The 17,617-nt window shown below is 35.1% G+C and overlaps 1 protein-coding gene across 5 annotated transcripts in view; it reads right to left on the reverse strand.

Moving 5' to 3' along the window:
* Positions 1-17,617, reverse strand: part of LOC128680825 (cell adhesion molecule Dscam2-like) — a 153,568-nt gene that overhangs the window by 16,539 nt on the left and 119,412 nt on the right. For 3 of the 5 annotated variants that reach the window (XM_053764262.2, XM_053764263.2, XM_053764261.2), the window contains exons 9-22: positions 11,850-11,938; positions 11,089-11,180; positions 10,473-10,624; positions 9,696-9,786; positions 8,653-9,037; positions 7,951-8,086; positions 7,451-7,570; positions 6,633-6,809; positions 5,794-5,938; positions 3,879-4,027; positions 2,587-2,758; positions 1,817-1,956; positions 1,263-1,412; positions 796-880 (exon numbers count right to left, since the gene is read on the reverse strand). In XM_053764262.2, coding sequence (XP_053620237.1) covers positions 796-880; positions 1,263-1,412; positions 1,817-1,956; positions 2,587-2,758; positions 3,879-4,027; positions 5,794-5,938; positions 6,633-6,809; positions 7,451-7,570; positions 7,951-8,086; positions 8,653-9,037; positions 9,696-9,786; positions 10,473-10,624; positions 11,089-11,180; positions 11,850-11,938 — 2,083 coding nt within the window. Of the gene's footprint in view, positions 1-795; positions 881-1,262; positions 1,413-1,816; positions 1,957-2,586; positions 2,759-3,878; positions 4,028-5,793; positions 5,939-6,632; positions 6,810-7,450; positions 7,571-7,950; positions 8,087-8,652; positions 9,038-9,695; positions 9,787-10,472; positions 10,625-11,088; positions 11,181-11,849; positions 11,939-12,041; positions 12,310-17,617 lie in introns of those variants that run through there. The other 2 variants (XM_053764264.2, XM_064436823.1) reach the window with 2 other exon arrangements.

A 17,617-nucleotide genomic window follows, 5' to 3' on the forward strand; every position in this document is an offset into this window, starting at 1 on the left:
AAGAAAATTTAATATTTCCATAAAAAAAATAAATATTTTCATTTTTCATTGTCGACAATATGGCCGCATGTGTTTTGACCTCATCTAAACAGAGTAAAAATCTTCGAATTTATTTTTCAAAAATATATAATTAATCTATATGTATTTACTAAAGTATAAATTATAAATTGCATATTTATTATTTTACTTTAAAGCTAAATGTAAACTCTAATACTTTACAATTATGAAATCATTCAAGTAGTCAATTATTTAATGTTAATGGAAAAGCACGCAAAGTAATTAATACTGTAATAATTTTTGTCTATGATAAATAATTGCTTTTGTATATTAACTGTTGTTATTATTTGGCTCATCTTGTTTTTTTATTTAACAAATTTTAAATTTGTGTTTAAATTTTATTAAAATGACAAAGTAGTTAATAAGTTATGTGTCAAATAATCAAATGCAATAAGTAAGTAGTAATGAGTATTCGCCAAAACTATTTATTTTAAAATAAACAAAGTTATCATCAAAAATACCTACTCCACATGTTTCTGTTAAGATTAAGATAACTACGACTTGTGTAGCTTAATGGTCATCATGACGGACTGCTACACTGGAGGTCCCGGGTTCGAACCCCGATCAGGTCAAAATTTAATTATCTTTTTTCATATAAGTTTCATTTGTCATAAATTATAATATCGTTGAGTTAGTCATATAACGAACTTACATTAGGGCTAACTCAATATGTATGTTTATACATTTATAACTGTAATAATTGTAGGAAAATGTAGCAGTTTAAACTTTTAACCTTACCTTGTATTTTTCAATAAACCGGTCAAAAGCATTTCTTGTTTTCCTGATTGCTGATTAACTTTTAAAGTTCTAGTGTCCGTATCATCTGAAATTTTTGATAAATTACATTAGGTATTTCAAATATTGGCTTCAATCACCAGTAACAGGCCTAAAATGACTTTTATTACATCTTATGTATACTGTATATGAGGGTGACATAAAAATAGATCTACTTTCATTTGGACTAACGCTCAAGATATAATTTACTGTAATTTCTTATTACCTGTGGAGACTTTTAATTGGCTCTCAGTTTCCTACTCTTATTTCAATGTTTTTGTTACTTAGCTGTAAAGTCTTCCTAAATAGTAATAAATAAATATGATATTGTAATCTTGACAGATAAATCACTTCTGATACTTTATTAGCAAGCTGTGAAATTGGCTCTAATTTTTCTAAAATCTAATAAAAAATAATGATTTATGGTTTACCATTGCCAACATTCTGCGGTGCAGCCTTGATATGGTATCCCAGTACTATTCCATTATGTGTATCTTTGAGTGGAGGAAGCCAGGAAGCGCGGAGTTCCCCAGGGTTCTCTGTTTGTTCCACTTGTAGATTCAGAGGGGGTGACGATGGAGCTGAAACAAGCAATAATAATTCGTAATTATTATATACTTTTACTTATTTTGTCGTGTTTCCAGTTGCATTTGGGGCTGTCACGCCTCTAAGCCTTCTTTAGTCATGAAATCTCAATAGCTACAAAGCCAATAAAGATGAAATTTCGCAGTAAGCTAAATAATGATTAGGCGACGTCGGATAAGAAAGGAATTTCGGAAATTTCATCTCTAAAGAAGTGAAATAGAGGTTGCAAATTTTGTATGTAACTTCATCATTTTTGAAGTAAGACAATTTAAATTTTTAATCCTAAAGCTGTATCTTAATAATTTTTGTTTCTGTTTCGGATTCTCTTCAAATCTGTTTAATTCAAATTTCACATCCTTTCTGTTATGGTCATGCAACTGTATAAATAACAATAATTTACCTTCCTCGTTAGTGGTGAAGTGTATAGGAGCAGTATAAAGGCTGGTGCCCACTTGGTTCCCAGTGGCCACTCTCACTCCATACGCCGTGGCTGGACGGAGATTCTGGAGTTCCACTGATTGACGGATTTCTGTATCTTTCCTAAAACATATCGTAAAACTTAGCGGATACAGTAATGGTTGACCATAAGGTTGAAAGGTTAGATAGATAGTGGTAGATACAATTATTATTCATATCACAAAAAATACACACAATCACTATGCAAAAAATAGAGACGTAAAGAAATTATGATAGGATAGTATAAAAAACAAATTCAGTAATAGTAGTCTCTCTTGAATACGTATAGTATATACTATTCTTTGATTTACATGTGATTGTTATGTAAAATTCCAGATTATAATTATTAAAATTTTTCTGTTTCCATAGTCTCTACTTTCTGTTTTATGTTCAGCTCGTGTGTGAAATGGAGAAAGTAATTAAATCACTTCAAGATTTTGCCAAGAAGTTGATTGTTTATTTTCCATAATGTCCACTAATGACCACGACTCTCAGCTGTGAGGAATACGACTAATGGAAGAAACTAATGGAAGATTTATCGATATGACGTTGAGAATTGTTTAGAGCGGGAGACATATTTACAGAAAAAAAATCTGGCATGGACAGAATATACCAGTTAAAAACCCTGTAGTTCCATAATCGGACCAGAATATACAGCTACTAAGATTCGGCGAAATTAAATCTAAGTAGATGTATAAATTATAAACTAACTACCTGGTAACATTGATATTGGCTGCATGTTCCCACACACTGTCCCCGTACTGTGAAGCCACGTATTGAAGGTTGTAGTGTCTCGCGTAAGCCCTGAGAGTGTCTCTCCAAGATATAGTGGCGGTTCTTGAGCGAACTGAATCTACGCGGACTTCTGAAGGTGGGGTAGGGGGTTCTGGAAAGAAAACTGGCTCTGTAGAATCACAGCAACAACTGACATATTTATTATAGTCGAATTGTGTCTTAAGTACTATAACCTTCACGTCCCGACGTGAAGGCGTGAGGATCTGAGATGTGCCATGTGTGTATGTGGCATATGCCTGCTCCTAACGTTAGATATGATATACACGTTGGAAGCAAAATCAAGGGCTGTAAGTTTTAGAATATAAAATTAACCAATACAAATATTATGCCACGTATTTCATATTTTGTGACAACCCTGACTGCATTGTCAACGCTTGTGGTGGTTTTACCTTTAGCAAAACTATGTAGAACAACTGAATGAATATTATTAAAATATTCGAAGAGGTCTAAAAAGGTTTAGTTAATCAAAAGCAGATTTGGGGCAGAATGTTTATAGTTATGTCTACGCGTTGTAATGTCGATTGCACTGTTTGATATTTGTAAATATAGTCTAATAACCGGTAGTCTGTTTTCGAATTTCAAACAATATTAAACATGGTGTTGCAGATCTTCGAGATCGAGGGATTAATTACGCATAAAATTTTGTAAACATTGTAATCAAGGCTCATTGTAAGTGAATATAAAGTGTAGATGATAGAGAGAGAAAGATATCTAAACCTCTCGTAGCATAAGTGGTAAATACGGCAGCGAAACTTGTAAAATCTTCCAAAGCTCAACTTAGATAAAGTTTAAAGGAACTACTTTTCCGTGTGCGGAGTAAGTTTTGTTTGGTTAAACTTGTTTATCTGTGAGCGCTAGTTTAGTATGCTGTGGCTGAATAACTTGGGACGTGTCGTTTGGTAAAATAGATATAGATGACAAGAACAAAACACCAAGTCTTTCCTAAAATAGATATATCTTTACGATTAAAACGTAGAAAGGGAAAACTCATGGCTCCGCTCTTACAATAAAGAGAAATGAGTATTCGGAATGCACGATAAGAAACGAGCAGAGACACAGTGTTAACAATTAAATTCACTGTGTGCGTTTCAGTTTTACAAGGCCCAGTCCGCTGTTTTGTATGAAATGATCTGGGAAGTTGTATGAAAATCTATCTCATTTGGGTACGAGTCTTTAGTTATCGTCGTCCTTGTCTGAATACAAAGACTTACCTAGTACAGTAAGACGGACACTAAAACTAGCAGCTCCATAAGGATTGCTGGCTCTGCATTGGTACAATCCAGCGTCGGTTGTTTCTGTGTACTGTAAGTTGATAGAACTAGACACTCCTTGGTTGATCTTCGTTTCTGATAGTTTGATCCTGAAATTAGAGAATACTTGTACTACTACTAGAGCTGCATCCGGAGCTTCGCTCCCGTAGGAATTTCGGGGTAAAAAACCTATGTGTCATTCCAGGTTATATTCTACCCGTGTATCAATTTTCATAACAATCGGTCATGCAAATTTTGCTTGATAGGGTAACAAATATACATACACACATACATCATCAGGAGTTTTCGAATTTATAATATTAGTTATCATTGGGATATACATCTAGGTATATTGAAATAGTGTTGGTCCAGTGCTTATTTCGCCTGTAAATGGAAAGGTGCTAAGTTCAAATCCTACTTGTGTTACGAGTTTGTACACCAATCTGACTCATGAATACCAGTTTTCATGTACTACTAATTGCTCCCGGTGAAGGAAAAGTAGTTGATAATTTATCAGCTGGTGTGTGAAATGGAGAAGGCAATGGCAAACCACACTAATCTAGAGAAAAGGTTACACACTACACATTACAGAAGCGGTGGTGGTGTAATGGTTAAGACGCCCGCCTGTGGATCAAAAGTTCCCAGATTCGAATCCTACTCGTGCCACATGAGTTTGTATACCAATCTGACTCATGTATAGTAGTTTTCATCGGCCACCACTTGCTTCCGGTGAAGGAAAACATTGTGAGGAAACCTGAACACTGGTTAATTATAAACTTGTGTGTGAAATGGAGAAGGCAATGGCAAACCACTCCATTACTAATGCCAAGAAAGTTGTTATGTGTGTTTAATTCCACGCAACAACCATGACCATCAGCCACGAGGAATACGACTATGAAGAAGAAGAAGAATGCGAAGAGCTGTTCTCTGAACATATACCGTTAGATGGCGTTGTTAACAACATTTTTAATTATTATTTTATTTGTTATTTTGTTGTTTTTTTTTTTTGTTTTACTTCATTGCATTTTATTATTGACTAGTTTACTTATGTTTTATGCATTACATTTTATTTTTAAATTTATACATTTTATAACATAGTTTTAGTAAACACCAACATTAATGTAAATAAATTAGATTTGTTGATTAAATTAGCATTATTTGACAAGGGTTTTTAGACATTATGATATTTTAATTTTTGGTCGTACGTGGCTTGTACATGTACTGTCTAGGAATAAAAATAATATTAGTAGTAGTAACCGTGGTAGCAGAAGTAATGTAATCCGAGACGCGGGCCAACAAATAATGAAAATCCTTTTTCACAATTGTTTGTGAAACTAAGCTCCTATGGCGGCTGAAAAGATTTTTTTTCCTATTTCAACCATAGTCCTCGATTATAATTGTAATTAACACAATTTATTGTTATTACTCTAGTTTAAGTTTTACAAGTATACATTGTTACTATAGGGAGTAAATGTTGTAGTTATTAAATGTTAAATAACTCTATTCATTAATGTGCTGTTCCCGCCCTAAAGTAGGAACACTTCATTATCCTCCCATGGACGTCGTAGAAGGAGATCGAGAGAAGTAAGGTCTCGACAGTTTGAGACTTTACCTCGGGTTTTTCGGGCAAAAGAAAGAAAGAAAGCGAGGAAAGAAAGAAAGAAAAATCGTTTGGTACTAGCAGTCCATCCCGGGTTCGCTCGGATAAAATCATAATAAATTATTTACCTTAATCTTCCTCTAGAATCATTCTTTAAAAAAAAAATCATTGCGTAGTTTTTAGATCTAAGGATACAGAGACAGCGGGAGCCCACTTTGTATTCTACTATTTTTGGTACAAACAAACATACATTGAAATTAAACTGTTGACAAATACCTCTGATTCTGAAACTCCACAATATTCCCATCATGCACCCAGGTGATCCTGATGGGGTCGTCACCGAGAGGCCGACACTCCAAAGTGATGGGGTGACCGAGACGTGAGGTCACATTGCCAGATGATGACTCGAAGTGAACTGGTTCTGTGAACAAAATAACATCTGTAGCCTATTAGTCCTCGTGCCAGACTGCTACGCTGGAGGGATATTTTAATATTTTAATATCCCTCCATGATGTGATTTCTGAATATTGCTGTGACTATGACTTGTCCTTTAGGACAAGAAATCACATCTTCATTGGCACTTTCACGCCAAATTTTAAATTATTAGTGTAGTAAGAAATTCGGAAAGAAACTTGTTTAAACGGTGTTGATCCCTATCATGTTAACCATTGTGTTTTTACATGATTTTATATAATAGATTACAAATTATATAAAGTACACGATTAAAAAGTATACAATGTGATAGAGTAGAGAAAATAATGGTGTTTGCATGTGTTCAGTGCTCAAAATTTATTTGTTTTGTCACCAATTGGGAGAATACAATATTCTATACAACAGAGTCCTAAAATAAATTTCAGATTTCTTCAATCCTATTCCAGTTTTTCGATCAATCTCCTTTAATATCTACGAAAATGTTAAGCTTTTATTTCTCTTCAAGCTTCTATTCTAATGTAATTGACAGTAAAATATTGCAAGAAATGATAGACCTTTAATCTCTGAAAAAGTACTGTCCCCGTGGACAATTGATGCGGGCGAAGCCGCGGGCAAAAACTAGTGTATATGTATAAAACATGGCAATGAAGTCTCCTCTTGTTTGCATGATTGCTGTCACTTACTGTTGACGCTCATCCAAATAGTCTTGCTTAATGGCTGCCCCACTCCATTCTCCACATTACACGAATAAAGTCCCTCGTCAGTCAAGGACACTTCCTCAATGATTAGGGTTCCGTTGGGCAGACTGAGGATCCCCCCGCCAGCCAGTTCGAGAACCGGTTGCCATGTGCCCAGTATTACTGGAAATAAATAACCATAGAAATTATACGAATACAGAGTAAGAGCCAAGGCTCATTGCCTCGTCGCGCGTTGACAGATGTCAATGCAGACCAGCGCAAGAATTATTGTTTTGTTATTTTATGACTGTCGACGTACGTCAATGTCAAAATCTTTAGAAAACAAAAGAAACAAAAACAGTGAAGGAAAGACAAAATTCGTGAGGGTGAAAAAAAAAATTAATTGTCATTTTTAAAAATAAGTATATCATATTTTCAAAAGCTTAAAAAATGTTTAGAGAAGTAAAAGGTAGGAAAGCGGGTCTTGGGCTCCAACGATTTAGGAACGAGGAAAAAACAAATAGTGTTGACATCAGGCGGTCGGTTATAAAATCACAGCCAGTCTTTAAAATTTCAAAAATCTTTTAAGTGTGTGGCAGTTTAATTACAGGGTACTATGACAAAACGCGTGTTACATCCCTGGTATTTTTGCAAGCTTAGGTGACCATTTACCATCAGGTGGACCACATGTTTGCCTGCTAGTATATAAAAAAAGTTTTTTCCGCTAACTCCGTGTTGCCACGGCTTCTTGGCCTCACAGCCCCGCCACTCGCACGGGAACACGCGAAGCGTGAAGGAGAGGGAATCTAAATCTACAGGCTTACCATCCTTCTTCATCCAATGCACCTGAGGCTGGGGGTACCCGCTCGCGCTGCACGATACCGTGCCCCGCCTGCCCAATAACAGGGAGGAGTTTGATGGTTCGTCCAACCATTTTGGAGCCACTAAAATATGTTCAAAACGTATTTTGACTAATTTATTTCAAAGGAAAGACGTTTTTCTAGAATCATGACGTTAGTTTTCGAATAACTTAATGCCGGCTCCACACAATCCGCGAACAGTTTGGCGTATTCGGTTTACATTGCTGATTTTTCATTGCGGTAAATAAAAGCACTCATACATACTAATGTTCGTGCATCAGTCCGAGATCGGCGACAGTGTAAAGGCCACATAAAAAATAAAGACAAAACCATTTAGAAATCTGTGCGTAGGAACTATATGATTTCAATTTTATACAGTTTTTCTCAGAGGGAATTATCTTGATCGTTTACCATTGTACATATATTTCTTTAAACTCTTTCAGTGTGTTAATTAATGTAGTTACCTTTAATGTAAAGTTCAGTGGACCGATTCACTTTAGCCACGTGATTCGAAGCGACACAAGTGTAAGTCCCGCAATGTTCCAATGACACCTTCTTGATCACCAATGCGCTGAATAGTTCCGAACTCCTTTCTACTACCTGAAAATATATAGAAGAATATCCTACTAATATTATAAAGATATTATTACTAAGCGAACATGTATTTACAATGAGAATTATAGAATATGTGTTGACAATGAATTAAATACGGTTTTGTCCTAAATACACTAAATTTCATTATTAAATTAACACAATAATAAGTTAAAATTAAAAATTAAAACTAAATTAATTTGAATAAAAAATTTATACTAAATACTAAATAGTCTCCACAATATTATCAATGCGAAAGTTTGTCAGGATGCATGTTGTATGTTTGTTACTCTTTCACGCAAAACCGACTGGATGGATTGGTATGAAATTTGGTGCACCTAAAGCACATACACCTTTCTTATAATGTTGTATGGTCTTGGATAAAGATTTAATATGATACAATAGTATCACAAGCTAAAATAAGGTCGTAGGTAGATCAAAAACATATTTTTTTTACAAGATATCCTAAATCCAGAAAAAAATTAGATATCAACAAAATAAAGGTTCAAACAGAACACAACATGTTATAAGAGAAACAAAAATCAAATATTACTAAAAACATTATTTATCCTTACCTTCAGGCTATTGGGTATCCTTTTGCCATCCTTTAGCCACTCAAAATGTATCGGCAAGTCACCGCTTCTAACATTACAATAGATATTAACAATTTGTCCTTCTTGAAGATTATTCCCTAAGAGCAAATCTTCGAGAATAGGCGCTTCTATGACTTGAATTTCGAACGCTCGTCTCGCCATTTCTCCTGATGGACTAGTTACTATACAAGTGTAAACTGCACCGTTTTGTTCCTTAGTAACTTCTGGGATTGTAAGTATGCCATTATTGTTGACTGATGGAGCGTTTCTTCTAGATTTTCGCTTGTGATGTATGTTTCGTTTGTATCTCGTTTGGAATAAGCTGTTCGTGTTCAGAATCTGCCCTTTGAATTCCCAGTCGATTTTGCTGCAAAAATGTTATTACTGATTTGTGAGGTTTCTTATCTTTATGATATTATCCATGAATTAGGCATTTTTTCAGCACTCGGTTAAAGCGTTAACATTGTTCCCCCCACTGGTTAGTGTTACTGGCTAGTGAAGTCTTGCCACTATGACTGATATTGAAAAAAATCCACACATGTGCCCATGCGCACAAAACAAACGAAAATCAAATTTGCTTCGGACTTGGACCACGAAGCTATAGATAATAAAATAATAGGCAAATTACATCCCAATACACAAGTAAGAGAGGTAAATATAATAATATTAAATAAATAAATATATTACAGTGGTAAAGTGCTTGCCTCTGAACCGAGAGGTCCCGGGTTCGATCCCCGGTCGGGTCATGATGGAAAATGATCATTTTCTGATTGGCCCGGGTCTTGGATATTTATCTATATATGTATATATTACAAAATATAGTATCGCTGAGTTAGTATCCCATAACACAAGTCTCGAACTTACTTTGGGGCCAGCTCAATCTGTGTGATTTGTCATAATATATTTATTTATTTATTTATAGTTACAGGTTATCACTAAACAAAAAATCGCGTAATACAATCGCGTGAGCACTCACTGTGTCTTTTTATCCAAAATTAGATACACTTTACCAATATGATACAAACCTTATAGGATATCCATAATAGGGACATCTCAAGTTCACTGATTCTCCACTTTGAATCTTGATTGGCGGCAATGATCTTATGTATGGAGGACCTGAAATTATTATAAGTATTTTTGGAGCATCACGAATATTTAAAATTCCAAATACTTTATTTGCACAAAAACAGGGTACAGTACAGGGTTTAGTGTACAATACGATCACTTTATCAGCAAAAAAATTCAAGAAAGTGAAAAAAAGGGATTTTTTAATGAACTACTTTATTTTGATATTGCAATACCAAATAGAATGGCCAAGATTGGTTGATAAACCAACAGTGTTGCCCGCCAACTGGAGATAACGCACTCATTTATTTCCTTCACTTTCTTGACGGACTGTAAATACTCACAAATTGATCGTTTTGCACATGAAATACCCGAAACTTGACCATGTAAATTGTACTTATTATACAGAGGCAAGGAGAGAGGGGTTTGTTTTGATAAATATATTGATATTTTAGAACAACTTGTTGCGAAAGAAAACAGCGCGATAAAATCTATCTCTTTCCCTAGTACTAGAAATTTTATCACTTCTCTCAAGCACACGCTTGAGAGGAGATATAAAAATTCCGTTTGAAAATCAATTTTAAAATTTTGAAGACTCCCACAGAGAAATCACAATACGACAACTATTATTTTACGGTCGCATGTATCTAGTAATGCTGTTGTTTGTTCTCTGTCGCTGTCAAGACTTCATGCTAGGGCGGGAACCATACGCCAAATACAGTTTCAGCATCCCTTACCATATACATCCAACCTATTCTCGTGACTGGCAGAGTGATCCCCTTCCCTCGCCGTACAGGAATACAACCCTCCATCTTCCACCCTTACCCTGGTGATGTTAAGCTGAGCCATCACTGAGTTGTCTGACGTCATCACTTGACCTAACGCGTATCTGGAAAATAGTGAATTTTCTATGTATTGTATTTTAAATACTAGACGAGATTGAGATCTAGCAAGGATTTTAGTTCCTCACTTCATTAGATACACATCGTTATTTTTTTTTCTTTAAATAAATATAGGTTAAATATCTTTTAACTATTTATTTTGAAGTAAACTAAAATGGCAAATATGGATGGACACGGAAAAAATAACAAATGACGCGTTCTAATTATAAATGTTTGAATTTTGAAAATTATTAGTTCTTAGAGCCGTGATTATATATTAAAAAAAAAAAAACTAACTGGCCAGCAATATCCACGTTATTTTTTTTCACATTTGAAATTACCAAGCCTAAAGAACTAACCACATTACATTTGAATTTTTACATTGAAAATTATGTATGGCAATAAGAGTAGTGATTCTTTTTAAACTAGGCTTTTACTTCTCTCTCTTCCTATTAGTTAGTGACAAATATACCTGTGTTCAGTAATGCTGGTGACCGCTACTCCATCTCTTTCCCACACAAACTGAGGTGGTCTGTCTCCGGAGGCTGCGCATTGCATACTGATCTGAAATCACGGCTGAAGTCAAATTTCATTTGGGTTCAATCATTTGAATTATTTGAATACACTTTTTTTAAAGGTTTTTTGGGTGTACATTGCTCAATGCTCTTGTGTCTACAGCTGTCTTATATACTTAGATAGGATATAGCGTCATGTGTATATAATTGTATAGTGTAGTCGAACTTATATACTGTATTATTTATACTACATATTATAAAACAAAGTCCTCTACCGCGTCTGTCTGTCTGTTCGCGATAAACTCAAACGGATTTTTATGCCGTTTTCTTCAATAGATAGAGTGATTCCTGGGGAAGGTTTAGGGGTATAATTTATTATGTTTTTACCCGAGCGAAGTCAGGACTGGTCGCTAGTAGTTATATATAATATACATACTATAATATCCTTCCTACTAATATTATTATATTAATGCGAAAGTCTGTTAGGATGTATGTGTGTATGTATGTTTCTTACTCTTTCACGCAACAACCACTGAACTGATTGTTATGAAATTTGGTACACGGGTAGAATATAACCTGAAATTATACATAGGGTATCTTTTATCTCGAAATTCCCGCGGTAGTGAAGCCACGGGGCGCAGCTAGTATAAACGTAAAAAGTATAAACGTAAATATTATTATGTAAGTATGGATTACACTAATATTTTAAGTTACATACATCGCCACCGGGAGTGACTGTCCTTTCCGTAAAATGCTGAGTGATCATCACACGGCCATCTGATAAACTTCTTCTTCTTCTAATTGTGTCTGTAAAAATAAGAATATATATTCGTATATAAAATTAGTAAAAGATGGTAATCCCTCTTTGGGAATGTTATTATTGCCTATCAGTTGCTAAAGCTATGTATACCTTAGTCGGCTCGTACGACATCAGCGGGAGGATATGGAGTATATTATGGGGCGAAACTCACGCTACACCAATATATGTAATTTCTAATTAGGCGATAATTATGTATGCTGCTCTTTGTCGATCTTTGACGACCTCTGTAGCCTAATGGTCGTGAAGTGCTATGCGTGTCCTAGGTATCCTAACACTTACTAATCTCGAGACTGGACAAGGGAAGTATATAAATAAAAACTTGTATGCGACCAGTGGTGTATTTCTTCGACAGTGCAAAAACAATACAAAATTTCTTATTATATACACTATGCCGACTCCCGCTTGACACCTTTTTCTGCCAGCAGTGGGGTCGAAGTCAAAGATGGTTGCCTCGCGTAGACAATAGACGATGCCTCCACCATATCGTAGCTCGTAGCACGGCCCGCGGGTCATTGGCCGGCTATCACAGAGAGGGCGGAGCTTGCATAGCATGGATGTGTGCGCGGAGCTTCTCGTAGACGCGTAGGCGCAGGCGACGGGGGTATCGTATGATCGATGACGTAGTGGTGGTGTGATATGATGCCTCGTTGTAGCGATGGAATTTACTTGCATGACAGTGGCCTACTCGCCACAGTCGTTTTGCCGGGCTGCTACACTGGAGACCCCGGCTTCGAACCTCGACCAGAATCAAACATTTTGTTTGGTCGAGGCCAGTCAAAATGATTGATTTCAGATTGACCTGGGTCTTGGATGTTTATCTTTACAGGGTTACTGGTATCTAACGCATAACCTTCCAAAGGCGCATAAGGTACCCAGAGACTTAACATCTTTCGTTCTACGGCTTTTGTCTAAACGTAATAAATACATTTTTTTTTTGTTTTAATGTCGTTTCTATAAAACGTTAACTATTTGTTCGATTTCGGTATATAACGCTACTGTACTGTCTCGTGTCGCTTGGCTATTACATGAATTGTAGAATCGCAAATTAGATTGTATTTCTGTATATGAAAAAAAAAACAATAATCACGAAAAGTCGTAGAATAAAAGTTGCTTGTTTAGATGTACTCATGTAGTCATTAGCAGGTTTGATACCAGTATCTCTCTTACAAAACATAGTATCGTTGAGTTAGCATCCCATAATACAAGTCTCGAACTTACTTTGATATTAACTCAATATGTGATTTGTCCATATAGGTACATTTAGATCTCTGTGGATGTCAGGAAATTCCAATACCATGATCAGGTAATGTGCACTGAAGTGTACACCCAGGTGGTAGACCGTAAAATCCTTGATTAGACTCCCCCAAACCTATAGCTCATACACTTGATGCCACAGAAAGGGTACATTTTTGATGTTGTTATAGTTTTACCCCAGTTTCACCCTGATATTCACAAACCAAGTTAAATAATATTTTAAGCTAAAGTATGTTTTGTGTCTTTCTGTCAATTTCAAATATAGTTTAAAATATACTTAAGTTTTATAGATGACGGGGTTAGATAAAACTACTTATTTGATTCTTGATAACAATGAAATAATTCACACGCCAGGCTTCAGGCAAGAACTATGAATCTGATAAGTACAATAAAATGATTTATTATCTTTATACAATAACTTGACAGACACTAATTTATAAGAACTGACTTTATCTGTGTCAAAATTAGGATATTACTTGATTTAGACACAAATAAAAGAGTAATTTTATTTCAAAATTTTGTACTTCTGAAGTCAAAACACCTACTTCCATTATTGTTTTTATTATTATACATATAATTTAAAGACATAGTTTGTGAAACAGCTGACATTCCAACGGCCAACTAATTTTGCTCTAATTTGTACATCTCTACTCGGCACCAGATATGAAATGAATATATTGCTCACATCACACGAATACTACCTAATACTACCTATACAGGTATCTACATGCTCAGTCCATGGTACTGAACAACTTTTCGTATGGAAGCCACCTTGAAATTGCGAAAATTGGACATCGTACGAGGGGACTAAGGAACACAGAGCATTTTCAGCTGTAGACAAAAGCGCGTTCCTAAGGAGGGGTTGACGTCAGACCGGACCGGCCGGTCGTGTACTACCGGCCGGTCCTGTATCACAGTTGAATTTTCAAATTTCTACGTTTAATTTTGCGGTGTCCCAGTATAGAAATAAACGGAAAAACGGGAAGACGAGAAAGAGAGAGAATATAAAAAGAGATCCGTTTTTTCATTTGAGTCACAGATCACTAAAAATATTCACGTAAATAATTAAGAACGCGCCGCAGCAAATTGCCAGTTAGCCTTCTAACGAGCGGCTAATGGCTAGCTATCTGCAGCCAGATTAGCTTGGATTTAGTGCCTAGGTTTATGATAATGAGATTATGCATAACTGTAGAAATAATGTTAAGATCTCGTTTCACCACATTCTGATAAAATAATCATATTTTAATCTGATAAAACTTCCATATCTAAAGTGATCTGTGTCTCTCATATCCGCCACATTGGATCGGTAGGATAAAGGAAGTCGGATCGTGGCCAGAGACAGCCCTACCTAACACTTGTGAAACAATTTTTTTTAACGCTATTTGTTCGATATGTTATATATAGGCTATGAAGTACTTTATCAGCAGGCCCGATGGTTTTGGTTGGTATTGGTTGAGTAGATTATGCGTAAATAGGTAACAAACATTCTTTCGCATTTATAATAATAGTTAGGACAAGATATGTTTCACAAGTGTTGGATAGGCAAATAAATTCAGATAGATTTATCTAGTTGTTAGTTTATCTGTCATATTACAATATGACAGATAAACTAACAATACAAGCGATGAAACAGGTTATCTGATAATGTCCAGAATTGTTTCGTTGGCACGAAAAGATCGTACAATGATTTGTGAGAGCGCAATAGCAACGAATTTTCTTTATTCTCGACAAAGATAAAATATTATGTGAGGTTGATACGATTTTTTTAACCCCCGTCGCAGGAAGAGGTGAGTTATAAGTTTGACCGCTAAGTGTGTCTGTCTGTGTACGTCTCACCGTAGCTCATTAACAGGTGAACCGATTTGGATGCGGTTTTTTAATTTGATTTTTGATTTGATTTAAATATGTTTGATCAAAATCGGTTCAGCCGTTCAAAAGTTGTAGCGAAATGAATATTGAAAGTTTAAGGATTTTTTATTTTCTCTAACAAATAAACTTGTCTTACTAACTTGTACTTAGTTCAAGCGGTTGTGGTATAGTGTTTAAGACGACCGTCTGTTACATAAAGTTCCCTGCATCCTAAATATCCTAAACCTATGGTTCATTACTAGCAAGTGGTCTAGGACTCAGATTGGTATACAAACATATATGGTACGAGGATGATTCGAACCTAGGACCTTTTGATCATAGGTGTACGATCATAATACACGAACACTTCCACAAGTAGATTTAAAAGTCCTGACCCTATGAGTTTATGGCTGTGTAAGAAACAGGGAAAGCGCTCAGATGAGAGAGAATTTAATAGTAAGTTAATTCCCTTGATCGCTTTTCGCAGATTGCAATTCTGTAATCTTATCAATCGATTAGTCTGATTTGATTGCTGTCTAGATCTGAACCAGGTCTAATGGTTATCTTATACTCTAAATCCAATCAAATTTTCAAAATTTCGTATAGGTAACTCGCTTCTTTTATATTTATTAAATCCAGTAGTGGTCTACTGTCATCTATCTGTAAAAAAAAGTCCTAGGTTCAGACCCTATTCGTGTTACTCGAGTATTTATTCCAATGCGTATAAACGCATTGGAATAAATACTCGTTTTCTTAACATTTGCTTCAGATGAAGGAAAACATTGTGAGGAATCCTGCACATTGGTTGAATATTTAGTTCACCAGTCAGTATATACCTGAGTACTTAACACTAGATGGCGCTAGTCGCAAAAGTAATGGCAAAAGCCGTTGGGCGACTTAAATAAAATTTCATAAATGATGAAATATCTACTCTTCTTTTTCTTGTCAGTTGCACATTCACCAAAACAATAGATTTCATATGAAAATAAATCATTTGTAACTTGTTTCATGGAGGGTGTCCACAGTTCACACAATCACTCTTCATCGAAAGCACTTTTCGCCGAATTTTTTTTTTATATCTCAAGTTACTTAAACTTTATTATCATGTTGTAACCTAACCTAATTATATCAAGCAGAACAGAATTTACCGTTTATTTTAATTCAAGCTTATCTATATTTCGAGAAACCAAACAATTTTACGACGTAACGTGCTTTCGATGAAGAATGATTTTGTGAAATGTGGACTCCCCATTTTATGGAAAACGAATTTTTTATGTCAATATTTTGAAAAAGTCCGATCATTTTCGGTAGTTACTTTCGCCATTTTCGAACCATAACTTCTTGTATCGCAGCATGACATCGGCTGTATTTTACACGAGTATGAGCAATAAGGTTATGACATAATACACAAATGTAATTATATTATATATATATGGCAATCAACACACACGGAAGCCAATTACTATGCTTAATTACAGTTCTGACTGTGTTAATGTACACAACATGCATACACTATAGGTAGGTTAATAGTGACAGCTTTGTTTACAGGACGTTACAATTTTAAGTATTAATACTATTTGGGCATTGACATAAATTAAAAATATCTTATATAAATCAGTGTTGGTAGATTTGGTAAGTATATTTACACAATGTCCCTTTTTTCGCATAATATATTTTGTAGAACAAAAATATATGTATACATAATATATGTTGTTATTCTTTGACATACCGGCTTTGGCAAATATTTTGGCATAATAATAAAGGCATTGATTTTTAGCATATGGGTAACTGTAGCATAATTAACTTTTAGGTTAGGTTACGTTAGTTATGCATAAGAAGATTATACTTTAAAAACTTTATGCCATAATACAGTATGATATATTACAGTATGGCTTAAACTTGTATGCTTATAGATATAGACCCATGCACAATAATCCATTAAAAATCGAATATTTCCTCATTTCACACATCATACACATAACGAGTAATTTTTCCATGAAGCGTAATGAAACTCAAATAACCTTATTTCGCTCATCTGAACGTTTTCCTGGTTGTTTGCTTAGCCGTTGAGCGTTGTAGCCCAGAAACGCCAAACCTTTAAGGAATTGCTATTTTTGTGAAACTCTTGTAGCGTTTTGACGTAGCAGATACACATAATTTGTGTATACTATGATGAAGCACGTCGTGGATAAACATAATAGTTAAAATTTTCAAAATCTACTTCTGACGTGGATATTGTTGTTAACAATTATAGATAGATATGTTGAAATTTATATAAAGAACTGAAATTTTACATTTAAATTTGTAAACACTGAAAATTCGCGCAATCCTTCCACGTAATTGGCCGAAGTTGAAAACAAATCATTAGAAGGGTCGTCTCGCAAAACAAATCGTTGGGAACGAACGACAAAAGGCATTCCAATAAAATATGGCAGCATTTACACCGAGGAGAACGTGGAAACAGGGATAGAAGTATAGACCTGTTTTGTTATACGTTGTATTAATTTTCTTACTATAGATACTAGAGAAAACGAATTAAATTATGAAATTATAAATAAAAACAA

Source organism: Plodia interpunctella, chromosome 25 (genome assembly GCF_027563975.2).
Source record: "Plodia interpunctella isolate USDA-ARS_2022_Savannah chromosome 25, ilPloInte3.2, whole genome shotgun sequence".
In the NCBI taxonomy this organism is placed as follows: domain Eukaryota; kingdom Metazoa; phylum Arthropoda; class Insecta; order Lepidoptera; family Pyralidae; genus Plodia; species Plodia interpunctella.